Genomic DNA, 27,969 nt, shown 5'->3' on the forward strand with positions numbered 1-27,969 from the left:
ATTCTCGGTCACCGGATAATACGGGATCAATCTTTCCTGTCAGCACACACATAATAGTAAGAACGATGGTCATTAAACTCGCCATGATTCGTAGCTAACAAGCCAACTAGATGTTCGTATATTTTAATACCTGACAATGCGGTTCTCAACCCGTCACGCGGCAACATTTTGCTAGCATGACACAATGCCGTGATTCAAAGAGTGCTTCATGATTATCTGACACAGTTTAAAATTGTTAAATGCCCCAAAGTTTTATCTATCTAGTGTCTGTTTTTCATTTTGTTCAGTCTCTCAGACCCCGTCATCTTGGACTTGAATTGCCACATCTAAATAAAAACGACCCGAAAGCCCTGTGTATTGAGTGTCCCTTTTTTGCAGATCGGTTGGGCCCCTTTCTATAGATTTCTGAAGACTAGGCTTCCAAGACACTACTAGTGGGAGACTCAAAGACCACCGGTAATGCCCGTGTTGAGATGGGCCACCAGAAAGACTGTATCGGCGTTTGCATGGCAGCATTTAGGAAAGCCGAGTTGTAAATCGTGGGCTTAATAGTTCACGTCCCCGGGAAACACCTGGTGGGGGTGGGGAGAGAATGAGTATGTGTGGAGGTGGCGAAAACAACCAGAACTGGTCTGGCATAATTTGCTTGATCGGGAATGGATTACTTTAGTACTTAAGTGTGGGGATGCTGTACATGCTTCAACCCCACGGCACGTCAAGAGTACCAAATGCCAATATAACCCCATATATACGTACGGACGGCTTCAACCTGGGATTTTCCTTGCTCAAAACTTAAGGCGCCTCCAGGCCTTTGTTCCAAATCTGTTGTTTTGAGTTCTCCAAACATGTTTTCCCTCATCATTCAGGAAGTAGTGTGCATGTCTACTTGGCGTATCATTGCTATTCTAATAACTGCATGGCTGTTATACCACGTTGTTACTGCCGTATGTGATCCGCTCAGAAGCTTGCCCGGCCCGTTCATGGCCAGGTTTACTCGGCTATGGTTGTTTCGACAATATTGTGGAGGAAATTACGTCTGGACCAACATTGAGCTCCACAAGAAACATGGTTGGTAACCTACACAATGCATATGCCATTACCACTGCATCGCTTCCATTTTCTAATTAGTTTGCTTATGTCTGCTAGGACCGATTGTGCGCATTGCACCAGACCAGTACAGTCTTGATAATCCTGAGGCTGCAAAGATCATCTACGGCCACGGAACCCAGTTTGTCAAGGTAAGATCTGGTTGCCTGGGCGTTGTTTTCTAGTCTGAAACGAGCCTATATAGGCCAGCTGGTATTTGCCATGGGGTGATCCAGTCGATCGAAACTTGTTTAACGAGATTGACCCAAAAGTCCACGGAATCATGCGTCGTCAAGTTTCGAACGTTTATACCATGTCAAACATGGTATCATATGAGCCTTACGTGGATGAATGCACGGAGATATTATGCCAGCGCCTCATCGAGTTTTCTGCGTCAAATGTGCCCATCAATATGGCGCGCTGGTTCCAATACTACGCTTTTGATATGATTGGTAAAATTACCGTATGAGTATCGTTGCAGATTCGGTGTGTATGATTGCTTATTTCTCCTAGTTCTCTAAAAGATTCGGATGCCTTGATGCTGGAAAAGATCACCGAGACATAATAAAGGCACTTGATGATTCCGCACAACTAGCAAGTGCTCTTGGACTCTACCCTCTTATATTTCATTATCTTCTCAAGATATTTAAGTGCCTCTCAAAAGATCAAGATGCAAAAGGGCCAGCCTACATTGCTCAATATGCAGAGAAACAAGTAGCGGCTAGGCAAATCGAGAAACAGCGAGACGACAAGCCGCAAGATTTTGTAGCCAAACTACTTGAAGGTCAAAAAGAGAGACCCGATACTGTCACTGACCATGCAATTCGACTATCTAGCGGTGCTAATATTGCGGCTGGATCGGACACCACAGCGATCACATTGAGCAACATCCTGTATAACCTTTGCAAACGCCCGGCCACCATGCACAAGCTTCGTCAAGAGCTCGGAGATGCCAGAGCTTCTGGCCATATTTCAAATCCCATCACCTTCCGAGAAGCTCAAGGTCTCCCGTATCTCCAAGCTGTCATCAAGGAAGGTCTTAGACTACACCCCGCTGTCGGTTTCACGATGCCGCGAGTGGTTCCAAAAGGTGGCAAAAGGCTAGCTGGAAGGGTTTTCCCAGAAGGAGTAATACTCGCTAACCCTCTTTGAAATCAATTTGCTCACATGGCCTTCTAGACAATAGTGGGGATCAACCCTTGGGTTGCACATCGTAACAGCGATATTTTTGGGCAAGACGCAGATGAGTTTAGACCGGAGCGATGGCTGAGCTCTAGCCAACAGACCATCGAGAAAAAGGAGATGGAGGCGTACTTCATGGCTGTAAGTGATATAAGGTGGGCAGGTCGGGGCAGTCATTGACTAACATCGAAATAGTTTGGTCTTGGCTCGCGAAATTGTATAGGTAAGAATATTAGTTTGCTTGAAGTATCTAAGGCTTTGCCACGCTTAGTCATGGAATTTGATTTCAATTGTGAAAAGCCTGGCAAATGGAGCTCTGTAAATTACTGGTTTGTAAAACCTACAGACTTTTACTGTTATATAACAAGAAGACAAACCTAAATACCTAAGATTAAACATAACTACCTAATCTCAACGTTAACCATAACCATTGCAATGAGATGCAGTGTTATAAGATAGGATTGCAAGGGAAAATAGATGACGAGGGAGACCACCCAGCCTAACGGGATCGTCCTTGCTCTTCAATACTGGCATTTCATTCATGCCGAATTGGACCAAAGACATGCAATTGTGAGACGGATCGAGCCTTATATTTCACCAAATCATTCCTGACGACCCTACCGAGTTCGGTATCTTTCTAATTGTCGAGACTGGAGACGACGGTGTCGATGGGGTGTGTATACATGTTGACTATCAGCCATCAACAGTCGGTCGTATGCATGCCATAAACATTGCCGCGTCATTTGATCACATCCTGAGTCAGATTACACAGGATCCATCAGTGCCGCTGAATCAAGTCATGGGCATCAGAACTCGCGACCTTGATCAGACATCGAACTGGAATAGGGTCTTGAGTCTACCTGAGGATAAATGCTTGCATGACCTACTTATTGAAAAGGTCATCGAGGACCCTACCCGAGCAGCCGGCTTCCATACAGACGTTGGTGCTGCTAGCAGTATTGGCATAACTCACATTGGACAAAAGCCAGTAATACCTCCAGGTACATTCTCAGCTGAATGTTCAATCATATCTGAGGACAATTATGTTGCAGTGAGCGTGGCTGTAATTTGGGACGATAGAGCTATGGGTGAGGATGATGCTAAAAGGGTTATGGAAATGTGGAAGGACATTATAGTAAGAGGCTAAGAGCATAAGGCTTTAATTTTTATAGATTGTTCTTATAAGTAAAGCTGCTGTCGCTTTTAAATAGGTTTCTGATCTCACTGTAATTGGAATGATTTAGGGTAGCTTATTGGTAGTACTTACATCTTGTGAATGAGAAGCTTATAAACTGCAAAGGGCTATTAATAGACCTTATAGTTAAATATTCTTACATACTTAGAAATTGAACTAGTATCTCTCTCACTCTTAAGCCGTCTGAGCATGTAATTGTAGTTAAAGAGCAAGTAATATATAGTATTCTTTAGATGTTGCTAACAGCAGGTAGAACAAATTCTCCAAGAGATATCCCATTTCTTTCTTTTCAAACCTTTATCCCTTAATATTTCAGAAGCTCACAATGCATTTGTTCCAATTGTTGGTTGCCTTGACTTCTGGCATTGCTTATGTGGCTGCTGGCCCTTGCAAACCAGAGTCAATCATCCAGAGTGAAAGCTCAACACAGAGTTTGACGAATTCCGATCTCTCAAATTTCCCAACAACATCTATGGGATTCCCTAGCAACACGGAATACGCCTCCAGTACTGAAATCTTGTCAACCACCTCGGTAGACTGGCCCTCCGTCGAAACCACCTTGGCTTCCAGCGCGACTGCTAGATATGAGACCACAGAAATCTTAAAGTCTAGTACTGAGCTCGCATCAACGACGAGCAGCGCTTCAGAAAGAGAGTCAGCTCCCGCCGGCGAAGATCCTCAGTAGCCGCCGATATAGAGCTTGTTCGCCATAAGACGCCATTGTTGGGTGATTAGCTGGGATATTTCAGTACAGTTCTCGGTATTCTGCGGTATTTATCATCAGAGGGAATGTAATCCCAATGTAAGTTGGGCCGACATGGTGCTAGGTTCGAGCAGGCAATAGAATCACAGTCAGTAAAGAGGTGGGAATAGTGGCTCGGAATTCGGCAAAGCGTCATAATCAAGACGTCACTGATCCACTTTGGCCTGTAACCCAATACTCACTTCTTTTTATCGCCAATAGCTATAGATCTTCCATAATCTCTCAAAGTCCTCTCTCAATTGCGTACCCTCAACATGACAGGTGTCCTCAAGCCGTATCGCATCCCCCAACTCGAAGGCGGGCATCGCCCAGGATCTGACGCAGTCTTCAACTCTCACAGCAAAGAGGACATCCTCTCCGCGCTCAAAGAATGGAATTCTCAGCGCATCCTTCTAGTTCACAGCAAAGCTCTCGCCAAAAACACACCCGTAATCGCTGATTTGAACGACGCTCTTGGTGATCGCCTCAGCAACGTCAAGGAAGGCGTCGGCTCTCACTCCCCATACTCGGATGTTATCGACATTGCTCACCGCATCACAGAGCACCAAATAGACTGTATCATCAGCGTTGGCAGCGGCTCTTACTCTGATGCCTGTAAAGTTGCGCGTCTAATGTCCGCTACTCTACCCAATGGATTCCGCGAGCAAGACATGGAAAATCTGCTGGATCAAGAGAAAGGCGTTGCGCCGCAGGACAAAATGAGAAAGGCGCAGGGCGTGAAGCTCATTCTCGTTCCGACGAGTTTATCAGCGGGGGAATGGAATCATACAGCGAGTTGCACGAACAGCGTGGGTAAGAAGCAGCATTTCTCACTTGAGGATGGTGGCGCGCCGGATTTAATCCTCATGGATCCATGGGTTGCGAGAACATCACCCGAGAAGTTGTGGTTGAGCTCTGGGATACGAGCTGTGGATCACTGCCTTGAGACACTATGCAATCCCGAATGCAAAAAGTATCCCGATGTGCAGGAATGGTGCGAAAAAGCACTGCGAGACTTGGCGAAGGGGTTGGTGGAGTATAAAGAGGGATTGGGGAGGGCAAAAGAAGGTGAAGACGAGCTTGTTCACGGCGTGAGCAAGTGTCAAGCCGGAAGTCGCATGGCGCTCATGGGCTTTATCATCTACAGAGTGAACATGGGCGCCAGCCATGCAATTGGCCATCAACTGGGTAGTGTTGGGAAGGTCATGCATGGTATTACGAGCTGCATTATGCTTCCTCCTGTGTTGCGATACACCAAGGCGCGAAACCCCGAGGCGCAGAGCAAGATCGTGAGGATCTTTAATGAGACGTTGGGATGGGAAGAGACTGATGCGGGTGATTGCGTTGCGCGGCTTGTCAAGGTTACAGGGCTGCCAAGTACACTAAAAGAGGTCGGGCTTACAAGCGACGAACAGATTGAGCAGATCATCGACAAGACCATGACGGATGTAATGTTCTCGTTCGGCAAGGTCTTGACGAGAAAAGAAGTATCTGAGATTGTGTACTCGACTAAATAGACCTTACGCCAATGCTATATAAAATAAAGAAAATAAAGTACAATACAAAATGGGTATCCTGCCAATCTCGGGGTATCACTGAAAACATTACTACATCATAGGCATTCCATTCATGTCCAAAGGCCAGCCCAAAAGAAGCCTCTGCATCCAAGGCCAATACTCCCTCTTAACCCAATTCTGGAGAACTTGCAGCGAATAAATGATCTTGAAAACACCAATCGAAGTCGCCGTATCGCCAATCCCGTAGAACCTCGCGTCGCTTTCACCTTCCTTCCAGATGCTGAGAAACCAATTATGCTTGTAGACGATGATGCCCGGGAGGAACTCAGGAAGCTCATATATCGGAGGATCCGCGCCCGGCCAACCGTAGCGACGAACCTCGGCAATCTCCCTCAATTGCACCAAGTCCTTGAGAAAAGCCCAGTGTGCGGCGAGGGCGGTTCGTACGCGTTGAAGCTCAAGGTTCGTGTTATGCGGTAGATTGTGTATGTGGAAAGCTATCGGTCGCTGGGGTTGGAGGGACGCTACGTGGATGTGGTTGAATATCCTTGTGCGGAGTTTCTTCTGAATATGCTTGATGAGCTCGGGGAGGGCCGGGTCCTTGTCGCGGGATGGTTCTACGTAGACGCAGAAATCGGGAGGTTGAGGGCTATAGAGATTTGAATGGTACTCGCGAAGAATTTGACCACCTGCGCTGAGAACACAATATTAGTATTGGGCTTGCAATTGAGGAAGCTGGAGAGGGTTACTCACCTGGATCTGAAGTCGATGAGCTGAGGTCCAAAGCCATTCTCCTCCCTCAAAGAAACCTCAAGAACCTTGTGAACAACCTCCATATTCCACTCGGACAGTGGTGCGTTGTATTGAGCACATAAAGCAGCCTGGTGCATAATCTTGCCGGCCTGAGCAAGACCAGGCACCCTACCAAAAGAACGTCGCTGGGACGAGAAAATATCACTAGAACTTCCACATCGGATCCAAGTCCAGTCATTGTAACTGGAAATCTTCCTCGCGACGTCGAGGATGGGTTCGAATTCGTCGGGGAGGATACCGCGACCGGCGTAGATATCGTTGATTCGATTTAGGAGGGTCGTTAACGTTGTCTGTGGGAGTTCAATGAGAGGCTCGACTCTTGTATCCCGTGGTAATTGCACAGGAGGCGTCGGTTCGAGATCGGGTTCGGTTTTGATTTGTCGTGGCCACGATACAGGTTCAGTGTCTGGTTCGACCTTGACTTCTTCCGATCGGAGTGGCCGTGCTGAGTTGGAGGAGCCAAAACCCGTCGCGGAGGTTACGCGAGATGGTGTTGTTACAGGTTGCGAAACCGACTCGACTCTTCTGCTGATGAGCCGCCGTTCAACCTTGCCTGTACTGTAGCTGATAAAGTTACAGTATTGCTGCTGCAATTGTGAGGACACTTGGTTGTTGGCGGTCGCTCGTTTCTTGGGTGCTCGAAAAAAGTCTCTGTCCAATTCTTCCTTGAACCTGTCGATTTTAGCCTGTTGTTGGAGGCATCTCTTCTTGGTATCGTATAGCGGATCGCTGGGTGACGGCTTGAGCGACCAGGTGGTCTCGCGAGGTGGTGAATCGACTCGACGGCGTTTCAAGGCATTAGGTGGGACATCAGGATATGTCTCGGGAGTAGGCGATGGATCGTCGGTGGATTGTTGGATATTGCTGAGCCAAATCTGAACTCTCTGCTCGAGAGACATTTTGGCGCTGCGACACGAGCGCCAACGGACGTCCAGTTGCTGTCGATGTTCCGTTGAAGATTGTCCTTCTGGCTTGATCTGACCAGGCAACCCAACCCCCCGGGTCAGCATAATTCCGCCCGCCACCTCACGGCATTACCGCTATTGGTCCGACTGAACATGGTCTAAGCATCGACTGCCGAGGAAGCAAAAGATAAAAAGAGCCGAATTAAGATAAAGAGCGGTCTATTATCGCAGTGTCATTATTAGCCTCATCACGCTGATTTCTTAATGTTTTGCTAGGATTAGTCAGGGCCAAGGGCGTGGAATACTCGACTGTAGGGTATTGCATGTCACTGTCTGAAACGCCCCAGTTGGTGTACCCCACTGAGGGTCAGTAGTGTCTCACTCGACTTACAGGGCCTGCAGGGCTCACCTGGTTGGGGCATCAGGCGTTGCTGAGGCACAGAGTGTACGCTTGAGCATACCCTTCGTCACTAATGGTCTCCAATGGATCGCTGGTTGACTCCGAAGCCTATGTCGATTGTGAACAGCCGCCTCATCGAATACGTTCTGCTTACGCACCACTTTGTACGATTCGCGGCTCAGATGAAGCAGTCAGATCCAAGATCAGGAGCCTTCGCAGTTCCATCAATCAGGACACTCCATCTTCCCCCAAACCACGTCATGAAGCTATTTAGCCGGTGCAAGATGGTGTAAGCTGGAACGCGTGCGTCAGCAATAAGTGCATCTCTACATCGCAGATCCCTCAGTTCACAGTGTGATATAAAGCTTTGATAGCCGTATCTTCCAGATACTTTCTTTGGTCCCGCTGGTCAACAATTGAAGCTTTATCGTCTCTCAGCATACGACCATGGCTTCTGAAGTACTGACTGAACGTCCGCTGGCCAGCAATGGCGCCAGTGAAGTAAATGGAGATTCTACTGCTCAATCCAGGCCAACCTCCACTTTAGAGATTGAAGAACCTCGCGAGGACGAGGAAAATATCGTATATCCGACTGGACCGAAGCTATGGTCGACCATGGCTTCGATGGCAATCGCATGCTTTCTCAGTGGCCTTGTAATTTGCCCTGTATTCCTACTGACAACGGCGCATTGACGTGTTTGACAGGATCTCACCATTGTCGCTGTCGCTGTCCCAAGCATCACAGACGAGTTTCAGACCATTGCAGATATCGGATGGTACTCAGCTGCATAGTAAGCCCTACACCCTTCCCTCTCCAACATCTCTACTCTAACAATACTCCAGCGGCATGACCCTCAGCGCCTTCGTCTTCTTGTAAGTCCCTCAATTCCTCACCATCACTCCACTAACCTCACCAGCTTCGGCCAAATCTACACCCTCTTCTCCATCAAAGCCGTCTTCCTAATCGGCATCGCCACATTCGAAATCGGCTCTCTAATTTGCACCCTCGCACCCTCTTCAGCAATCTTTATCCTCGGCCGTGCAGTCAGCGGTTTAGGCCGCGGCGCCATCAACGGCGGCCTGTTCAAACTCCTCCGCCAATGCTTTCCGCTGTCCAAACAAGCCATTACAAATAGTTTCTTTGGCTCAATCCAGAGCGTTGGCCTCATCACTGCGCCTACGATTGGCGGCGCTTTGATAGATGCGTTTTCGTGGAGAGCTTGTTTTGGTGTAAATTTGCCGCTGGGCGTTATGTGTCTTATCTTGACGGCTTATGGAGTCCATGAACAACCTCCGCGTCATGAGGCGCCTGTTCTGACTCTCAAAGAGAAGGTTAAGAAGGTTGACTTCTTTGGCACGCTGTTGGCGGTCCCAGCCATTACCTTTCTTCTCATGGCACTGCAATGGGGAGGTACAAAGTTTGGCTGGGGAACCTGGCAGATCATTGTTCCTCTCGTTGTTTGCGCTCTTCTGTTCGTGGCATTTGGATACTTGCAGTATCGCCAAGGTGACAATGCTCTCTTACCACCCAGGATCTTGAAGCAGAGGAGTATCATCGCAGGAATGTGGTACGGTGCATGCTGCGAGGGTGTCTTGGCTGTGACGGAGTACTACATGTCTATATACTTCCAAGGCGTACGTGGGTATTCACCTACAAAGGCAGGTCTGCTGGCACTACCAATGGTTGGTGGTTTGGCAATTGCATTCATCATCTCTGGTGTTGGAACTACATGGATCGGATACTATTACCGTAAGTCCCCGCCGAGCTCTTACAGCCAGTACTGACAGCCCCAGCATTTATGTTGGCCACGAGTGTTTTAACACCTATTGCCTCTGGTCTTCTCACAACCCTCGATCTCGAAGAACAAATCGCCAAAGCCGTTGGCCTTCTCACGTTTCTCGGCTTAGCAGTCGGTCTCGGTCTTCAAGGTCCACAGGTAGCCTTGCAAGCTGTTCTCCCTATCGAAGACGTATCCCTTGGAGGTGCAGTCATCACTTTCGGTGCAGGAATGGGCTCTGCCTTGTGGATCTGTGCCTCTGCAACATTATTCCAAGACCGCTTATCAAAAGAGATCCAAAATGCCGCCCCCGGGACAAACACTACTTATGTTCAAGAAGCGGGTTTGTCTAGGTTGAGAGCGTCAATTGGTCCTGGAAGATTGAAGGGCGTATTATCTGGCTACGAGAATGCGGTTGTCCAGACACTATACATCCCGTTGGCATTGGCGCTTCTGAGTATTATTGGCGCTGTAGCCATGGAGAGAAAGTCAATCAAGAAAAAACGGTCTTAAGCAAGGGATGAAAGGAATGCCTCTTTTGGCAAGTTTGTAGGCAAGCAAGGTTAATCCCGAAGCTCCAGCCAGAACCACTCTTTTTGTCTGGCATTATCACGTCATAGTCCCGCAAGTGTCAGGCTGGGCGGAGGACAGCCGATACTTTCTCGCCCAATCACCATCCTCGGAAATAACCCCTGGTATTTATATCCGTCCCAATTCGTGACATCATAATCTTTCGACAATTCGTTGGACCCTTATTTTGAACCCCTAAATTCTCCCTGGTGTGGTTGTCCTCTTCATATGTACAATCGATCGCCACGAAGTGTAACCGAATAGTCCAGCAAGTACTCGGCGTCCTCTCGAGATAAGCAACGACGCGTGCCCATGGCATTGCCCTACAGACCAATCAGGCCTGCCCTTGCGAAGGAGGGTACAACTCCCCCGAGGACTCTCGTCGAGCGAGCCGTGGCGAAGCGATCAGGCATCATAAAGTCAGCATGCTTGGAATGTCGGAAACGAAAAGCGAAGGTGAATAAGCTTAATGGCCTTGGAATCTCTACAAACTAACCGACGGAAGTGCAATGGACAAAAACCAATCTGCGTCAACTGCTCGAAATACGACCGGACATGCGTATACGACTCCGACATCAGGGAATCGCGAGTCAAGGGTTTGCAGGAGGAGAACCAAAAGCTCCAAGACGAACTGGCAGCTGCAAAACTTTTAATGAGACAGATGGCCGGTGGCTCTGCTCAATTGAGACGTGCCGTGTCAGATTTGCTGGAGGAAGACAGACAGCCTTCCGAGATAACACATTTACTGAAACATGACGAGAGCCTGAATGGCGAGGCGGATGGCGGCCGACGTTCCAAAGCATTGAGCAATGTAATACTACACGATGTTGCCAATGACTACTTATTCCCAGTGGAGGAAATCGAGTCTTTCAGTGCGGACAGCTCCAGCTTGAAGCAAGAATCATCGCCAGATACTGACTCGTGCGTTGCCATGGAGTCAGCAGCAGAGCCTACTTACACAGCAAACCCTTACATGATATCTACGCCTGATTACACATCTACAGAGATGCTAATCGATTACAATAAACCAAGCACTCGAGTAAGAATCAAGCTGCCGAGAGGACATCCCTGTGCTCGGTACTAACAACTCTCATAGCCGGTTACAGATAGTGCCGAGAGCATTCCCCTGTACCCGCCACAGCTGCCATACTCCCACCCATCAATTATCTCGACGAACAGTTCCCCAACGGACGAGTTGCCTACCCTAGTGAATCAGAACGACAGCGGAAGAACAATCGCCCAGCAGACAGAACACACGAGTTTGTTTTTTCAGCCGCTGTTTAATCATAACGATTATTATCTCTCAACTTCGATAACCAGACCTGTGCCGCAAGAAACACACGATAGAGGCTCTGCGACCTGGTATGTTTGTGACGAATATCCGGAGAGCACAAATGCCAATTACCCCACAGAACTGAGTGGTAGAGTCCGTGTAGGAGAGGAGGAGCTGCAGGACAGAGAAGTCAGAATTTACCCTAATTACGATAACAACTTTGGAAACCTTGCGCTTTCGGATAGTATCAGAGCCAACGGATATCCTCGACATATACAGGACGCGCAAATACGCAACATCTTTGTGCCGAGTTGGGCTGCCACAACACTCAACACTGAGCTGGACCCAGGGGACATGAGCAATGCATTCGGCGATATATATCAAAAGGCCACAAGCCTGCTCCAGAAAGGTGGGCATGCCAGCCACGTGATTGGAGATCATCCCAACATTGCAGCATTGTACGATCAGGCTCAGTTTGACAGGTCGTGTTTGTTGTCGCAATGGGCTGCTCGTATGGTTCATAGTGTGAAATGTCAGGGTAACTAACACCTCCCTCCAGAAGATTGTGATTGAGGCTGATTGATCTAGGATATGATTTTACCTGCTTCGCATCTATGAATGTTTTCTGGTACATGATGCGATGGATGATCGACCCGTCGCCAGAAACATACGCCGCGATGCCGGAATGGATCAGACCAACGCAAGTCAGCTAGAATCGATCGATATTTGATATGCTAATATACTGCAGCGCTAACCAGCTGTTCACGCCCCATATAAGCATGGCCGACTACGTTCTCTGGCCTGCGTTCCGCGATCTCGTGGTGCAGTTCCCGCAGCTTCAGGAGCGCATGGCGTGGCTTGCTGATATGTCTATGTACATCCGGTGCGATTGGCCATACGCGCTTGAGGATGCACTGAAACCAGACCTAGTTAATGGAACAATTGATCTTGTTGATTTGGCCAAGGTACGTTCTTCATCATGATGACTGGGTTGACTATACTGACTCTTGCAGGAGCATATCTGGAACCTGGGATCTTGGTCTGTTGGACCGTCGTTTAGAAACTTCGTCATGAATGCGGATGCATACCTCCGGATTAGAAATGGGTCATAAGTCAAGATTTGATGGCTGTTAGTAGGGGCGGATGAACAACAAGGCGTAACTGTGTGTCGATTGATATGGCTTGTTATTGAAGTGATACGACCCCTGTATATACCCTAGTTGCTAACAGTCTCCCATCGAATCCTCTCACTACAGCAGGTTAAGCCTGTTTCGTCTTCCGTAGTATAGTGGTCAGTATGCAAGCTTGTCACGCTTGAGACCCGGGTTCAATTCCCGGCGGGAGAGTCGCCACCTGTAACACACAGGAATTTCAATTTTTGAGCATTTCATTTATATGCAAGTCACTCCATTAAGTGCTACTTATTTTTCTCTTTTGCATTAATGATTGGTCTATATCGCATCAATAAGTTGCATGTTTCTCTGCAGTTTGTCTTATATCATCTCTGTGCTTGTCTGCTAAGTGCTTAGCCTAGTAGTGTTATACGTCACCATGACGATTACCACATCGCTGAAAGCTTACTATCTCCAACAACACCTTGCATGGAATGAGGTAACTTCATCAAAACATTATTCACAATGGATATTGCTCAGACCTCTCCTAAGAGCATCACACACTTGGAAACATCCAAGCCCATTCGGGGAGTGAGTTTCAACACAAATCAACCTCCCAATGTAATCCGACAGCTGATCCGCCGGTGGCTTACTGACGAAGAGGCCGACAAAATCTTATCGAGGTTCCAAAAAGCCTGTATCCCCAACCGCCAGGTGTTTTGGAGCGGCATGTTGCGTGAACATGCTCAACAATGGGCCGATACACATGGATTTCAAACATTGACAACTGCTCTCGGTCCACTGTTGTATCAAGCCCCTCCGAGATTCATTCATGGCGCCTCCATCATTTTCGCATGGTATGTCTCTCAAGGCGATTTAGTGACTGTACTTTCTCATCCCCCACCCCTGTTCTTTCACCCTTCTGGGCAAACGTTCTATCAACTATACGAAGAGCCCATCATCAAGGGTAAGAGGGGGAACAAGCCTGTGGGGAGGATTTATACAGCCCACCCGGCCGTCGAGACAGCCACCGACTTTATCTATCAGATATGGCCATGTGATATCTCGTGGTTTTGGATCAAGACGTTCGGAATTCCTGATATCGAATTCCGGTGGCGTAAAACCAAGACACTTAAACCCAGCACAAAGGTAAACGCTCATGGAGTACTAAACAGAGAAGAGAGGCACCACTTCTTCATACTGACTTCTTAACAGCCGGGACCAAACTTGAGCTCAGCATCATTATTGACTTCAAAAAGATCAGAAACTCAGGGCCCTGCCAAAAAGTCATTGCCTGATACAAAGAACGACACAAAAAAGGGCGGGCAACAGAAGACAAAGAAAAACAAGAAGAAGAAAGTGCCAAGTACTGTAGCTGACCAAGGGAAGAACCCAATTACTAAGAATTCACTAAAATCTGGCACTTCTAGCAACAAACAGAAATTAGTCAAAACAGCGGTGATAAGTAAGAAACAAAACATGGAGACCAGCATCAAAAAGAAGGCAAAGAAGAAGAAAAGGAAGAAGGGGCAGAAACTGGCTATAGAACAGGCTCAAGCTCAACCTAACGCAAAGCAGGGCCAGAAGAAGCTCGCGACAATGGCAAAAACCAAGGGTAGTAACACGGGAGCAAAGGCTAAGGCAACAACTAAGTCTGTAATAAAGAACGGCAAGTGAATGGGTTGTGACGCGGCCTGTATGCCGACTTGGGATTTCAAGGGCTGTAGTCAAGAATGTCTATCCTATCTGAGTAAGTGCTTGTACTATCTGAAAGAATGTCAGAGATTGAGTATTATTTTTGCTGTTTTGCCCCCCCGTTGCTGAGATATTGGTAGCTAATATCTAGATGGAGGCTTTTCTATCACCGATATCTGCTCAAATTCTTTTGTGACCCTGATTATCTGCCTTGTGCTCTCATCATCCCTGTCGCTCTCTCGGTCGTCTCCCGCCGCAACAGTAGCTCTGACATCTCCATCATAAATCGGATGATGCTTCCCACGAACCTGGCCAATAGTGACGAGATTGATATCGTCTGTCCCTCTGGCGTATGAGCTGTCGTCTTTTCGTAGTGCCTTGAAGAGCTTCCGAAGCATGGGCATTGATCCGGCGATGATGCCGAGGCTGCATTCGACTACTGTCCAGAGAATGATATTTCCGATGCCGTCTAAAAAAGTCAGCCAAAGCATAGATTATAGGCGCAAGAACTTACGGAGTTGATTAGAAGGCTGAGAATATGCAGGGGAGTATGGAAGTCGAACAATAGTTGCCACTGATGCCCTACGATGTGTCAGTCAGAATCGTCATGAATCGACCGAAGACCTACAAAGCGCCAATACCCATAACAACGTTCGCCATAATCTTCAGAGTCCTGTGCATCTGAACATTCCATAGAATGATCACTGGTAATATTGCAACAGACCAATCGACCACAATATTGATCCCCGATACAACGTATGTCAGTACTGAAAGTATACCCTGATCCATACATGTTCCTGTGCTTGGGTCCCACGATGCACTGAGTGGTCTGCACCTGACTAGTCCGATAATTCCTGCTACCAGTGTAATGAGAACTGTTAATCCTATCAGGCCCCAGAGAAACATCTTGATTCTCTTATTATCTGTAACGCGCAGTAGCTGAGCGCAGATGGATATCTTGATGAACATGGAGCTGCTAATATAGAAGATCTGCCAAAAGGTCACGGCCTAAAGTATGGTTAGAAGCAATAATGAAAACACTGGAAAACGTACCTTAAAGCCTTCCATAACCATGGCCGTATTGAGCTTGGAATCTGCTGTGCCAATGCCGGTAAAACTGCCCCAGATGACAACTCCATTGTGAACCAAGTTGAGGATCGCGCCAATGCACATGAGCCAATCCTCTAGTCCGAAGCAGTGATGCGTCACTCTAACCCAAATTCTCAAGCCGACAACAACAAGAATCATCGGCGTGAATACAATAGTGATTGCGAGAAGTGCTACAGCAAGACCAGTTGGTTTGACTGCGTGCCATGCTTCTGAAGCCTCTACCATAATAGGCAAGTGAAATATCGCGAAAACAATACGAAATGAGAGTCGTTGAATTCCTGATAACTTGGGATACAAGAGTACTTAGCCAGATGGCTCATGTCCGCGAGTAATTACCGTGGTCGGTTGCATGACCAACCCTGTTGATCTGTCCAACTTTAGCCAAAATGCTGACCATTATGCACCGGAAGACCAGCATCAGCTTCCGACGTCAGGAATTAAAGTTCAGTAGCTTGCAGAACCAACACAACAAGAATGGGAGAAGAGGCAACATGACAACAGTGAGTCGAATCTGGCTATGGATTCAGCATAACCCCTTCTCTGATACGTCTGAATGACGATGCGCTCGTAGAAACTACTAGATAATCCTTAAAATAAGAGTATTTAACCTCTAAGGCATTGTTACGATCCCCAGACGGAACCGAAACAGATCTAGGACCCTTGCAAGCCAGAAATCCTTGGCCACTGCATTGGGGTTAGCTGTTTCCCGGAACCAACACGAGGGAGTATCCGAAGTGGGCTAATCTAATCTGAGCAAGTTGGTGCACGAATGATAGAAGAATTCGTAGCAGGGAATTTCTACGACCGTCAGGGGAGTGCATCAGAGACTGCGTGTGGCTTGATGATCTGATCTGGTTGACAGGTAAGATGCAATTAAGTAGTCGGTCTTCCATGAGCGGTGAGAAGTTCATCTAGGAGAAGTCTTGTGAGTTTGAGTCAACGTGGTCGGCCTTCAAGCTCTCGATGGAATTAGCTCCGAAACCCGGGCTGAAGATCGAACTCAAACAAGTGCCAGACTGAAGCATGCAGATTTAAATACCAGGGTTTAATGCAATGCTCCACGAGCTGAACTCAAGGGCAATGAGGGGTTTAACAAGGATAGAAATAAAGCACGTCCCTCCATAACAAGGAGCGTTCTTTGCTTTTGCCCCTCGTTTGCTGTGTTCTCTGTTTCCACCATTCATTGAGCGGATCAATATGTCTGTCTACGACGTCAAAGGCAAGAATGCCATTGTAACTGGCGCAGGTTCTGGTATGCGACATTTTCTCATGACCTGCATCCAGAATGGACCATTGACATGCATCAATAGGTATCTGCCTCGCCTTTGCCCAGCAGCTTCTTGAAAATGGGTGCTCTGTTGTGATAGCTGATCTCAAACTGCGCCCCGAGGCAGGAGATCTGGTCAACAAGTGGACAACCACTGAGGGCGGCAAGCCCACTGTCCACTTTCACGAGACTGATGTTAGCGACTGGGCCCAGCTCTCTTCTTTATGGGACGCAGCGCTTGAGAAGCTTGGCCAGATCGACATCGTCTGTAATGGCGCTGGCATTTACGAGCCCCCATCAAGCACTTTCTGGAATCCTCCCGGAGTTTCTTCTTTATCTGAAGATAAGGTCGACGGTAATCCGGGTGTGTACAAGACCTTTGCTGTGAATGCACTAGGTCCCATCAGGTTGGCACAGATTGCGATGGACTACTGGCTGCAGAACCGTAACGTGCAAGGCAACCTCCTCTGGGTCGCAAGTTGTGGAGGATATTTGCACTCGCTACAGACACCGCTTTATTTCGCTAGCAAAGCAGCCATCGTAAGCTTTGTCAAATCACTATCGACAGTCCGCAAGCGATTCGGCATTCGCAATGCAGCCGTCTGTCCAGGTGCCGTGCACGTAAGTGACCTTACAAACAAACCTCCCCGTAACCCCTCGCTGATCCTCCATGTAGACGCCCATCTTTCACCCCGAGTACTGCCGTGACAGAATGCCACCATCTACTCTGGGACTCACCGCAGAACAATGCGCCAACGTCATGTTCCAGGTCCTCACCGAAGAGAAATACGGCGATGGAAACATCGTTGAGACGATGCTTATCGGGAACAGAGAGAGTAACTCGGTCAATGTGCGGGAGATTCCAATGGAAGCGCTTTACCCTACTGTTGTTGCTGAAGGTTCACATGATGGTCTTTATGAAGGGGAAGAGAAGTTGGCGAAACAGCTTGCGGAGAAGGGAATGAGAGAATGAGCCAAGATAGCGCTGGGATAAATAAGACATTGGCCTTTGATTTGATCATACATGCTGACAGTCAGTAACCGTGCTTACTGTTAACAAATGGTCATGCTTACGCTTGGCTTTGGCGTATTGCGGATCGGAAGCGGGTTCTGTGCGGACTTTATGCGGATCCAAGGGTCATGCTACTAGAGTTTGTCAGCAATAATATTCCGACATGAGTATCTCGTTACATTTGATAGATCCTTTGATGAGGATATGACGTCGCTGATTTGTCACACCAGAACGGAGATGATATGATAAAGACCTTGCTTCTACTCGATACGTCGATCAATCCTCCTACCTCCTTCAGAAATTGGCCTGCTTGTGAAATCACGAAGGAAATTATTAAAATGAAGTACTCATCTTGCTCACTATTCCTTTCAGCCTCACTCTTGGGGGGCACTGAAGCCCAGAATCTGGCTCCAGCTTTGCCTTTCTCCACAGGCTTTAACTCATCTTTCTCTCTTTCACCTGCCCAGATCAAAGGAGCCAATCTTTCAGACACTGTAGCCAGCAGTGTCAATACTGTCATCAATTTCCATCAATCCAGTCTTGCCAACGGCGGCCCAAAGCAAGATGACTTCTACACCCTCCCTGTGAAACCAACCGATCTTCGACCTGGTCAGGCCCTCAAGGTGCAGGAAGTAACAGACCCAGCTCCATTCTCGATCGCACCTGGATCGTCACTGAGCAGGATTCTTTATACAACTCGTAACTTCAACGGGACGATTATTCCTGCAAGTGCTTATATCCTCTGGCCGTTTCTGCCCCGTCAATTCAACAGCAAGTCGGACGATAAAGCTCCCGCGATTCTTTGGGCTCATGGAACGTCTGGCTTCTTTATAGACTCAGCACCTTCCGCTCATCGTGGCCTCTACTACGAGAACGTGGTCCCTCTGGCCCTCGCACAAGAAGGCTATGCAGTTGTCGCGCCCGACTATGCCGGTCTCGGAGTAGACAAGTCATGGGATGGCAGTGATATTCCGCATCAGTATTTTGCTACCCCAGCTGGTGCACAGGACACTCTCTTTGCTATGGAAGCTGCACTTGAGGTATTCAGCAACCGCCTTAGTGGGAAGTTTGCCATTATGGGCCATAGTCAGGGCGGCGGGGTTGCCTGGGGTGCAGCAGAAGCGCTAGCTAAAGGAAAGGATACCAGTGGAAGAAGGGCTTTCGTAGAGCTCTTGAAGGGCTACGTTGGCACCATTTCGATTGCACCCGTCACGAAGCCTTTATCTACTCCTCGACTCTTCAGCAGCTACAGTGCATCCATAGCGTTATCAAGCATCTTTCCCGACTTCAAGCCCAGCCAGTGGCTGACCCCACTGGGTGTCGCGAGACAAAAGCTGATGAAGCAGATCGGAGGAAGCGTTGCAGCTGGACAGCAGCTATTCTTCACTGAGTCGCAAAGCGTATTCGAGAAACACGATTGGTACAACTCTTCTTACCACGCTGCTGCCTTTGATAAGCTCGGTATTGTCGGAGATAAACCATTTGCAGGTCCTCTTTTGGTGATTCAGGGCTCCGAGGATGTTTTCATCGCGGCTACGACCACCAATGAAACCGTCACAAATACCGCGACTCTATATTTGAACGGCTCGTTGAGTTATATGTATGTTGATAAATTCGGTCATACTCCTATCATCTCAGGTGTCCGAAGCCTCTGGATGGCGTGGCTAGAGGACAGATTCGAGGGCAAGAAACAGCAAAGAGGACTGGAAAGAACATATGTCAAGGGATGGCTGGGCGATGATAAGCACTTCTTTGGAAGCAACGGATATCTTCAGTGGAGCGGAGCACCAGAGTATACGTATCAGAACCCGGGGGCAGTCTAGCTTTGAGTATTGCATTGAGATGCTTTCCACATAACCAATGTTGATAAAACAAGCGGAGACTTGAAGGAATGTCATGACTTCTCATCTCTTGCTTTGTGCCATACACCGCCATATTATGAATCGACAAGCTTCTTAATAAATCCGCCACCTAGCATAAAAATGCACACTCTTGTCATTCCTAACTCCATTATATAAACAGTCTGTTCATAAATCCCCTTCATGAGCAATGTTACAGATATCTCCTAATCCTATCGCGCAACGCGAAAAGACACAGCCCTCAGTCAAACCCATATCTTGATACCACCTTAATTTCCAAAGCGGTTTCCGAAGACAATCCAGTCCGTTGGTCAGAAGTGTGCCAAAAAGTCCCAGTCGAAGAAGTCTGCTGGGTTGCCTTGGGAGAAGCCCAAAGGCCAGGAGTTGTCCATGTTAAGGTGTGACGTTTTGGATTCATCATCAACCGGATTCGAAGCATGGTCATTCGCCTCGATGAAGTCTTGGAGTTCCTGGAACTGGTATTCCTGCACTTTGGCTGCCAGCATTTGGCGAAAGCCTGGGTCAGCAACCCCCCAATGTTTGAGTTTCCCTTCAAGTCTTCGCTTCTTGGTTTGGACTGATGGCCCAATAAAGGTGTCCCGATAGCTGGAGATGCTGACAGAAGCTAGCGTGCTGAGGTTGTTCAGAGTCTGGTTGGCCAAAGGTTGGTGATCTATAGATTGAGAAAGTCAGCGTCTTCTGGTTGGCCGCCATGGTTCTCCTGGTACCTGGTCTTGACCGAATAGTAAATGGCCAACCGTACATGGTGTTGATGGTTTTTGCGCTGGTTCCTGGTCAGGAAAGATGATATCGTACAACACGAACCACCTCATCTCATCGCTCATGTTGGTCTTCTTCTTCTTTTTCGCTCCCAACTTGGTTGCTTGCTCCAGTGTGATCTTGCCTACAGTGGTCTCAGGGGCGTTGATAGGACATGGATCCTCCTGGCGCTGATGCTGGAATAGCAGGTCTTGCGACACGAAGCTCTCGTGACAGCGGTTGCAGGCAAAGGTATTAATAAAAGCTGCAGGAATGTGGCATCGCTGTATGTGTTCTCTAAGTACAACCTTACTTAGTACTTACAGACTCCATGCAGAGGTAAAGCAGTCAACCTACTTGACACGATGTATCGTGGGCCATCCGTGACCCAAGCAAGCGCGTTTGAGCTCCGATCTATTCACAGGGCCTTTAAAGAATGGGCAGGCGAACCGTGGTTGACCATGTGCGTCTTTCTCTGGCCTCGGCACTATGGCTGCCTGTTGGTGGCACCCAATGTCTGTGCCAATATCATAAACGACATCGAGCTCTGATACCTTTCTTTTCCTTTGGCCTGGGGCTGGTCCGTGATGAGTGGCCTATTGTAAGATGATCGTTAGCTGGAACATCGTCGGCCGTCGTCTTCGTGTCTATCGTTTTCTGTCCATTGTGTCGCCAGTTTAAAGGTAAACTATGTCAGGCTTTCGTTGAAAGTTGCGTCCAGATCCAGGTGTCAATATCCCCGGGGGCCTTGGAGAATAGCATATAGACTTTGTTATTGAGTACGTGCAGAGCGTATGGTCCAGTCCCAGGTCTTTTTTAGCTATCGTGTCGTAGATTAGTTACAGAGAGTATGTCGTTCGTTTATAAACCTTGGTTGTAGAATAGATGGTCTCGTGTAGGGAAATCCTTAAGCGTGAGCCCTGACATCCTGCTTATGATCCATGGGTAAAGGTCCTCGTGTAAGTAAGTGGTCGCTTTGCCGGTGAATAATCCAGTGGTCCATCCCAGGAGGTTTCCTGTCAAGAAAGCATTGTAAGCGTTAGTCCGTTGAAGATGCTCCCATACAGCGTCGGCTGAAGTCCGTAGATAACGTAATCTTTTTGCAAGTAGCCAGGTCCATGAAAAAGTCCAGGTTCGCACTCCCCATATAGCTTCAGCCTGAATATTATATAATGCAACGCTCGGGAGGATCTATAGGAGACAAAGTGGGTGCGACTTTGTAAAACACTTTCATCCTCGACCGAGTCATATTTGCATATGCCTGTGAAATGAATTGGAATGACTTGAATGCGCGTCATAACTACCTCGACATAAGGAAATAATTCTGACGTACCTATGAGAAGGTTAATATTTTAGCCGGGTTTATCGGCACTCGTTAGAGAATACCCCGATGGGCATCCATGCCAGAGGAAGGGTCTTTAATTACCATGCTTTTTTCGATAGCAATAACAGCTCTAGACCCTATAGCTCAAGCTTTCCTTGTGTTTTAATAGGACTGGGAGAAGATGATAGGTAAGAGATTCAAGAGATGAGACAAAATAATCAAGAGACTTGTGGGGATATATAAACGTCTTAAAGTCATCTGGCTGTATCCTATTCTGGCGGTTGCGCATTCGCGCATTCCGCAATTACGGCTCGGGCGGTTGGGTGTTGATGCCCAACCAACCGAACGAGCTGAAAATGGCGGCCAGTAGTCCTTGGGCATTATCTGGGCCTAGATATCGCCACGGAAGGCAGGGATTGGGTTTTCGCTGCAGCATACATCGATCGTTAGTGGAGTACCCTGCTACTTGCTCGCCATGATTTATTATAGGATCATAAAGACCGTCCCCGCTCAACCTCTTCAGCCATAATTTATGCAATATCCTTACAGGATAATTTCCCAAGCCTAATAATGCACGGCGCTCAATGCACAGTCAGAATGTATTCACCGCAAAAACCCTGGCTCCTGCAGTGACGACAGATAACGTGCTTCTCGATGAACCGTAAACACCATTTGCATTTATGCTGTCAGTCCACGACACTAGTAGGTTTGCGTTGGTAATATAATACCTAGCAACTGGACCGTAAGTACATACGACCATACCTATCAGAAAATTCGGGATCCCGTCTGCTCTCCTAAAGACAAGCTGATAAGGGGCGGATTAGTAGTTAGGACGGTGACGACTAGCGAATACCCGCTGTTGTATGTTTTTTTTTTTTGCCACTGTTCTTTATTTGTATTCACAAAGTTCCTCATATACCCTTATAACAAAGATTCAACCATAGAGCATCACACTTTTGCCAGCTTGACGTAAACGTTCTTCGGTGACCGCGTCAGCGCCAGCATCTCATCCTCCGTCGCCAGCTCAGGTTTCACTGGCTCCAACTTGAACGTCCAGAAGAGCAAAGTAAGAAATATCTTTATCTCAATGTAAGCGAGCTTCTTGCCAAAGCAACCACGAGGTCCAAGTCCGAATGCCTGAGATGGTCTCTTTTGTGGATCAAACGCCGTCTCTTCCTCGCCTTCCCCATTAACAGTGGTCGTGAGCCACCTTTCGGGAACGAATTGCGCAAGGTCTTGTTCATCAAAGAGTTGTGTCCTTTCCATGTGTGCCAAAGCAGCTTCGGATCGCTTTTCTGTGTTGACTGGGATACTGGGCATCATGACGCCGGGGCCGTTGCCGAGGAAGCCCACTGTTGTTCCCTTGGGGATGAAGCGACCGAGGATCTGAGTATCGGTGGTGGCTTGGCGAAGGGTGACTGGGGCGACGCGTGAGTGCCTTAGCATCTCTTCGATGACAGCGTCGAGGTATGGAATGTGAGCTTTGAGAATCTCCTCAGCTGTTGGGGCGCGGTTGTCCTTTGTGGCTTGAGTATGTGCGTTTCCAATGGCTTCACGGAGGAGTAATTGTACGCGCTGGTTGGCAGTCAAATACTTCATTCCCCAACGGAGAACAGCTGAGGTTGTTTCATGTCCGGCAACCAAGTATCCCATCAACTTCGAACGGTTAGCCGAATCACTCACAGCACATGATAATGCAAGTGCTAACATACCTCGCTCATGATCGTCTGGCTTCGATAGTTGGGCTTCCGCCCTTCTTTCTCAGCAATGGCATCCTCTCTCGCAAGCATATTGTCCAAAGCACAGCGTTGAGGCTGACCTGACTCTCTTCGCTCAATGCTCTTGGCAATCTCACGATCTCTCAATCTATCACGCCCCGCCCTTGCCCTTCGCATCTTTGGCGAGAGATTTCGGTAGAGAAAGTGATGGATGGTGGGAAGAGGCGACCTCATGGACAGACCGACACTGTCTGCCAGAGTGGTGAAGCAACTCTGTTCTTCGTCGATAGAAACGTCCTCAAACTCGAACAGGTCATCCTTTCCACCTGAAACGGTTCTGGCCTCGAGCTCTTCGAGTTGTCTGCCGATCTGACCATCTCCAGAGTCGATGCCAAAGGAAGCACTGAGAATGATATCAAGCGCTGAGTTATGGATGTCCTGAGCTATGTCGAATGGCCTGCCGCCTGATAGGTCTAGCTTGCGATCCCAAAGCTTGAGAAGACTACTGAACTTGTCGTGGATCTCTGGAGCCGAGGCCTGTTGAATTCAGTAAACGCTCTGATGCATGGTAGGTGTCTTGTTACCTGTTGAAGAAAAGTTGGCGCCATCAAATCACGAATCAATTCCTTATTCTTCTTGAACTTCGGATCCGATGATTTCAGCGTGATGTGATGGCCCGGGACAACGCCGTTGAACTGCTCCCACGTCACATCACTTCTGTCAAACTCCTTCAATCGACGCATGCAAATATCTGACGCCTCAAAGTAATCCGCCACGAAGACCCACGGTGCTCCAAACGGTCTCATGAAGACCTGAACAATTGGCGATTGATGTCTCGCAGGTTGCTGCGCCCACCATTCTCGGCGATTGGGAGCATCTCTGAACTCGGGGATGTCGCCCATGAAGGATTTGACCGCATTTTCGTTATACGGGATACCTGGGATTGGCTTGGGGAGTAGCCAGCGTCGGAGGAGGTAGAGAGCGCTGAGGATTGAGAAGCCTAGGGCTAGGGTGAAGTCTTTTGGAGCGCGCTCCGATAGCTCAATGAGACGGGACAACATGATGGCTGGTTGCAGAAGCGACAAAGCAAAGTTTACTGGGCGTAGCAGGTCTATATACGCATTGTCAACGGCAGAATCGGTAAGACGACAGTAAACTTTAATCCGAGAGGGAATTGCCGATGTTGCTGGGATCTTGCATGCCCATTAAATGCCTTCTTATTGGTTCATCGCAGCATATTTCCGCAATCTTATTAGTGGAGGCGCAAGGCTTGCGGGGTTGCGCGATGTCATCTTTTAGCGCTTTGGGGCGTCCAAGACGAGACCGATTGTGATAAGGGTATCTTGAGCTAGCTAATGGCTTGTATTGATACCAAACTCAATTCATCGTGGAGAACTTTACTGCAGCGACACAAGTAAGAGTGCTACACCGTGGTACCTTGAGGATCCAATATGAAAGCGAAAAGGATGAGGAACAGCTTCTGGATCGGGAAATTCCCTCGAGATGGAGGTCACCGTCTGAGGTAAGCGGAGTTGACCACTGATATCAGATTGAGCGTTACTGCTTATCTGTGTCACATGAAACGTCACACTAAAGAGTTCAGGATGTTCCCGCTCCCGCGGAGGCCGACTCTATGCCGGCGTCACATCAAACCAACAACAGAACTATAATCAGTACACCCGATCATTTAGACCATTTTAGATGACAATGAAAGCCTATATTTCCCTAATTATCAATCTATGAGAGGATATGAAAACAGATCAGTAAAGAAAACCGATATCATCTTGCGCACGAGAAGGACTGACTTCCAGCTTGACTCAAAAGCAACGACTAAGTAGGACTTGCAGGAATTGATTACATACCATAATATAGAAAAAGGTATTAGACATTTGAAAGGAAACTTCACCTTGATCTGCTACGATAGCTTAAGCGGCGAGGAGAACATATAGTGGAATGAAAGGAAATCCATCAATGTTCGACGATACCTTACCCATCCGAGTGGTGATGGAATTTTCTTTTTCTCTCTGTATACCTTAAGAGACTTTCTATGGTGTTTGCGAGGTCGTCGAGCGTCCTTGTCTCTCTCTAACCTCCTCTGCTGCTGTTGCTGAGCCTCTTCTTCTGCTCGTTCTAATTTCCTCTGCTCTCGTCGCCTGCGTCGTCGGCTATCTCGTCTATGTCTAGCAATATCGCTGCTCGTTCCTGGGTCTCGATTGATATTGTTTAGATACCGCAGTGGATAGAATACCAAGGTTTCTTCTGCTTCTGATGTGACCGGAGGTGTCACTGGGATCACTGGGATCTCGATGTTTTCTGATGCCGTAGAATCGTCTCCAGTCGTGATGCCTCCCATCTCGACATTGGCACCTTGAACCTGGGCTTCGGGGTCTTCATCTCCGGTGTGCGCTTCTTCCGGTTGTACCTCAAGCACTCGACTCTCTGATCCTTCTAGAGAGCTATCCTGGCCTTGGCGTTGCTCAATGGCGTTTCTCATCTCCTCGTTTTCTTGACGAAGCCGATCATTTTCCCGTTGCAACTCAGCGAGCCGGTCATCCTGAGTAACTTGAAGGGCCAGAGGCTGTACTGGCCCATCGCCTGATGTGACAGATGTTTGGTCATCATGGGCCATTGTGGTTTGACAAGCGACCGCTTCATCCTTTGGAACTTCAGTCTGTGTGGAGCTGTCGTGTCTAGAGATCATCTTTTGAAGGCTCTGTTCGAGTTGCTTTTGAAGTTCCCCTTTATTAGCCTCGAGCGACAACTTCTCGCCCTGTAGTTTCCTTATGTCTCTGCCTGCTTTGTGAAGCATGTCATCAAGGAACGTATTGCGGTCTTGGGCCGCGTCAATGTCCGCCTCGACCTTCTCACTCCAGCCCGCCAGTTCCTCGAACCTCTCTTTAAGCGGTTTGTTGTATTTGTTCTCAATCAACTCCCTTCGTCTTGCGTCCCGTTTCTTACGAAGTCTGGAAGGAGTGGCCTTCTGTACTTCTGAGTTTTGTTCACGCTTTGAGGGCTGAATCTTCGGTTCTGGTTCCGCGATCGAACTTAGACGCTGAGTAAGAGCTCTTACCTCTTGTTCAGCTTTTTCAAGTTTCAGGTTCGCTTGATTCAGTCTCATCATCAGAACGTGCACATTCTGCTTAGCTGCGAAGCCGAAGTGCCATTCTCGATAGGTTTCGTATATTTCAAATAAGGCTTTAGGGACACTGAAAACTCTTTCGAAATGTTCCGGTGCCTTTGGTAAGTCCGGCTCTGGTTCTTTAACTTCTTCATCATTGATGCTTTCTTCCTGGATAGAGCTCGCAGGGCTACTGTCAGGGGAGCATGACCGTGATGGCACGGATGATGACTTTGATGAATACGCCAACGATGTATGTGAGTAGCGTCGATAGCTATATGACGGGTTCGACGACTTCAACGACGGTTGCGGTATCCCGGTAAGAGATTCGCAGGGCGAGGGACTCATCAGTGGCTTACAATGTGGTGGTGGCAATCTAACAGAATCTGATGTGTGAGGGTTTTGTGCCGATTCGGCTTGGTCAGTGACCAAGCGGTATTCTGAAGGACCAGCAGTAGTCATGTCGTATTACCTAAAGCTTGATAGACCATAACATGATAAAGGCGACAGAGGCTTCGATTTATAAGGATTCTACATTGTTGGAAGGTACTTCGAAGAGCCTCAGAATGAGCCCAATATGGACTGACCTAATTGGCACACACAATTGTGTACAGAGAGCCTACATCAATGAGCTGCATTTTTGGGGGCCTCAAAATTGAGGGCGTTCGTCAGCAGACTTATCTGGGCGAATAATAAGCAATGTGCTCAGCCAACTACGCCTTACATGCCATGGGCTTCGCGTTTTCGTCAAAACGCGACGCGATAACTATAACTTCATCTTGGGGGTGGGAAAGTGCACGTCGGCTACGAGCGGTTGTTGCGCTTCTTGCACTTTACGGCGCAAAGGAAAGTCTGAGTTGTCCGTCTTTGTGTGACTCGAACCCCCACGACGCGAGTGCTCAGGCTGACCTGAATCGCCAACAGCGGCTGGAAATATTTGGGGGTCGGATCTACAGCCTGGCAGCTTTCGGACTTTCGAGCCCGGAAGGTTCGGATATCGAGTTGCAGCGAAAGTGCATCTACAATCATCGTCAAGATGCCACGTCGATTTGCACATGTCAGTCACGATGGTAGGCAGTGGGGGGCAGTGGTGTTGACGCTCAGGCTAGACAAATCCGTGCATCAGTTGTTCATCCCTTTAGAATCATTTCTATAGACTGTATTGTTACTTGCTGTGGTGACCTGTATTGGCCTATTGCCACAAATGTACTTATCAGCTCTGATCGATTTTTTCCACTGGACTTACCTGACGTTGCTGTTTTCTGGCCGTTAAAGCAAGCAATTACAAGCTTGTTCAATTGAGTAAATGAACTGCTGAAGGCAACGTTACGCCCGGCTAAAATCCATATATAGCTAATGAATTCGGGAAAATCCCATCTATCTGATCATCTCAAATCAATAGCATGATATTACACTACTCCACGTGGGAGACTATCACCCTCCGGGGCCCCGGATCGCAACTCCAAAACCCATCGCGACATACCCTGTACCACCGGCTAACCCTCCGATTGGCTCCATTTCTTGGCGGTGAAGG

The 27,969-nt window shown here is 48.1% G+C and overlaps 12 protein-coding genes and 2 non-coding genes across 14 annotated transcripts; 9 read left to right on the forward strand and 5 right to left on the reverse strand.

The window, feature by feature from the left end:
* Positions 1–1,065: 1,065 nt before the first annotated feature.
* Positions 1,066–2,238, forward strand: FPRO_14947 (uncharacterized protein; the record flags this gene model as incomplete). Its single annotated transcript, XM_031220787.1, has 4 exons — positions 1,066–1,072; positions 1,147–1,238; positions 1,292–1,549; positions 1,600–2,238. 4 exons carry the CDS (start codon positions 1,066–1,068, stop codon positions 2,236–2,238), a joined length of 996 nt encoding a protein of 331 aa, XP_031086411.1.
* A 2,242-nt stretch (positions 2,239–4,480) lies between these two features.
* FPRO_14946 (uncharacterized protein) lies at positions 4,481–5,722 on the forward strand (the record flags this gene model as incomplete). Its single annotated transcript, XM_031220788.1, has 1 exon — positions 4,481–5,722. One exon carries the CDS (start codon positions 4,481–4,483, stop codon positions 5,720–5,722), a length of 1,242 nt encoding a protein of 413 aa, XP_031086412.1.
* Positions 5,723–5,812: 90 nt separating this feature from the next.
* Positions 5,813–7,434, reverse strand: FPRO_14945 (uncharacterized protein; the record flags this gene model as incomplete). The annotated part of the gene is made up of 2 exons (XM_031220789.1): positions 5,813–6,416; positions 6,476–7,434. The coding sequence occupies 2 exons, from the start codon at positions 7,432–7,434 to the stop codon at positions 5,813–5,815; spliced, it is 1,563 nt and encodes a 520-aa protein (XP_031086413.1).
* Positions 7,435–8,287: 853 nt separating this feature from the next.
* FPRO_14944 (uncharacterized protein) lies at positions 8,288–10,131 on the forward strand (the record flags this gene model as incomplete). The annotated part of the gene is made up of 5 exons (XM_031220790.1): positions 8,288–8,494; positions 8,546–8,631; positions 8,684–8,713; positions 8,758–9,590; positions 9,635–10,131. 5 exons carry the CDS (start codon positions 8,288–8,290, stop codon positions 10,129–10,131), a joined length of 1,653 nt encoding a protein of 550 aa, XP_031086414.1.
* A 369-nt stretch (positions 10,132–10,500) lies between these two features.
* On the forward strand, positions 10,501–12,573 carry FPRO_14943 (uncharacterized protein; the record flags this gene model as incomplete). The annotated part of the gene is made up of 6 exons (XM_031220791.1): positions 10,501–10,644; positions 10,694–11,227; positions 11,285–11,999; positions 12,050–12,165; positions 12,220–12,426; positions 12,475–12,573. The coding sequence occupies 6 exons, from the start codon at positions 10,501–10,503 to the stop codon at positions 12,571–12,573; spliced, it is 1,815 nt and encodes a 604-aa protein (XP_031086415.1).
* Positions 12,574–12,735: 162 nt separating this feature from the next.
* On the forward strand, positions 12,736–12,807 carry tRNA. The gene has a single exon. It is a non-coding gene; the product is annotated as a tRNA-Asp (tRNA).
* Positions 12,808–13,098: 291 nt separating this feature from the next.
* Positions 13,099–14,250, forward strand: FPRO_14942 (uncharacterized protein; the record flags this gene model as incomplete). Its single annotated transcript, XM_031220794.1, has 2 exons — positions 13,099–13,722; positions 13,789–14,250. The coding sequence occupies 2 exons, from the start codon at positions 13,099–13,101 to the stop codon at positions 14,248–14,250; spliced, it is 1,086 nt and encodes a 361-aa protein (XP_031086416.1).
* Positions 14,251–14,408: 158 nt separating this feature from the next.
* Positions 14,409–15,603, reverse strand: FPRO_14941 (uncharacterized protein; the record flags this gene model as incomplete). The annotated part of the gene is made up of 4 exons (XM_031220795.1): positions 14,409–14,737; positions 14,783–14,850; positions 14,897–15,276; positions 15,322–15,603. The coding sequence occupies 4 exons, from the start codon at positions 15,601–15,603 to the stop codon at positions 14,409–14,411; spliced, it is 1,059 nt and encodes a 352-aa protein (XP_031086417.1).
* Positions 15,604–16,575: 972 nt separating this feature from the next.
* FPRO_14940 (uncharacterized protein) lies at positions 16,576–17,618 on the forward strand (the record flags this gene model as incomplete). Its single annotated transcript, XM_031220796.1, has 3 exons — positions 16,576–16,630; positions 16,689–17,266; positions 17,322–17,618. The coding sequence occupies 3 exons, from the start codon at positions 16,576–16,578 to the stop codon at positions 17,616–17,618; spliced, it is 930 nt and encodes a 309-aa protein (XP_031086418.1).
* A 377-nt stretch (positions 17,619–17,995) lies between these two features.
* Positions 17,996–19,480, forward strand: FPRO_14939 (uncharacterized protein; the record flags this gene model as incomplete). Its single annotated transcript, XM_031220797.1, has 1 exon — positions 17,996–19,480. One exon carries the CDS (start codon positions 17,996–17,998, stop codon positions 19,478–19,480), a length of 1,485 nt encoding a protein of 494 aa, XP_031086419.1.
* Positions 19,481–19,827: 347 nt separating this feature from the next.
* Positions 19,828–21,704, reverse strand: FPRO_14938 (uncharacterized protein; the record flags this gene model as incomplete). The annotated part of the gene is made up of 5 exons (XM_031220798.1): positions 19,828–20,189; positions 20,280–20,572; positions 20,633–20,689; positions 21,580–21,608; positions 21,702–21,704. The coding sequence occupies 5 exons, from the start codon at positions 21,702–21,704 to the stop codon at positions 19,828–19,830; spliced, it is 744 nt and encodes a 247-aa protein (XP_031086420.1).
* A 647-nt stretch (positions 21,705–22,351) lies between these two features.
* Positions 22,352–22,467, forward strand: rrna20. Its single transcript, XR_004093481.1, has one exon. It is a non-coding gene; the product is annotated as a ribosomal RNA (ribosomal RNA).
* An 80-nt stretch (positions 22,468–22,547) lies between these two features.
* FPRO_14937 (uncharacterized protein) lies at positions 22,548–24,378 on the reverse strand (the record flags this gene model as incomplete). Its single annotated transcript, XM_031220799.1, has 3 exons — positions 22,548–23,255; positions 23,312–23,854; positions 23,902–24,378. The coding sequence occupies 3 exons, from the start codon at positions 24,376–24,378 to the stop codon at positions 22,548–22,550; spliced, it is 1,728 nt and encodes a 575-aa protein (XP_031086421.1).
* An 854-nt stretch (positions 24,379–25,232) lies between these two features.
* On the reverse strand, positions 25,233–26,897 carry FPRO_14936 (uncharacterized protein; the record flags this gene model as incomplete). The annotated part of the gene is made up of 1 exon (XM_031220800.1): positions 25,233–26,897. One exon carries the CDS (start codon positions 26,895–26,897, stop codon positions 25,233–25,235), a length of 1,665 nt encoding a protein of 554 aa, XP_031086422.1.
* Positions 26,898–27,969: the final 1,072 nt, after the last annotated feature.

This window comes from Fusarium proliferatum (genome assembly GCF_900067095.1).
Source record: "Fusarium proliferatum ET1 genome assembly, contig: FPRO_scaffold009, whole genome shotgun sequence".
Classification (NCBI taxonomy): domain Eukaryota; kingdom Fungi; phylum Ascomycota; class Sordariomycetes; order Hypocreales; family Nectriaceae; genus Fusarium; species Fusarium proliferatum.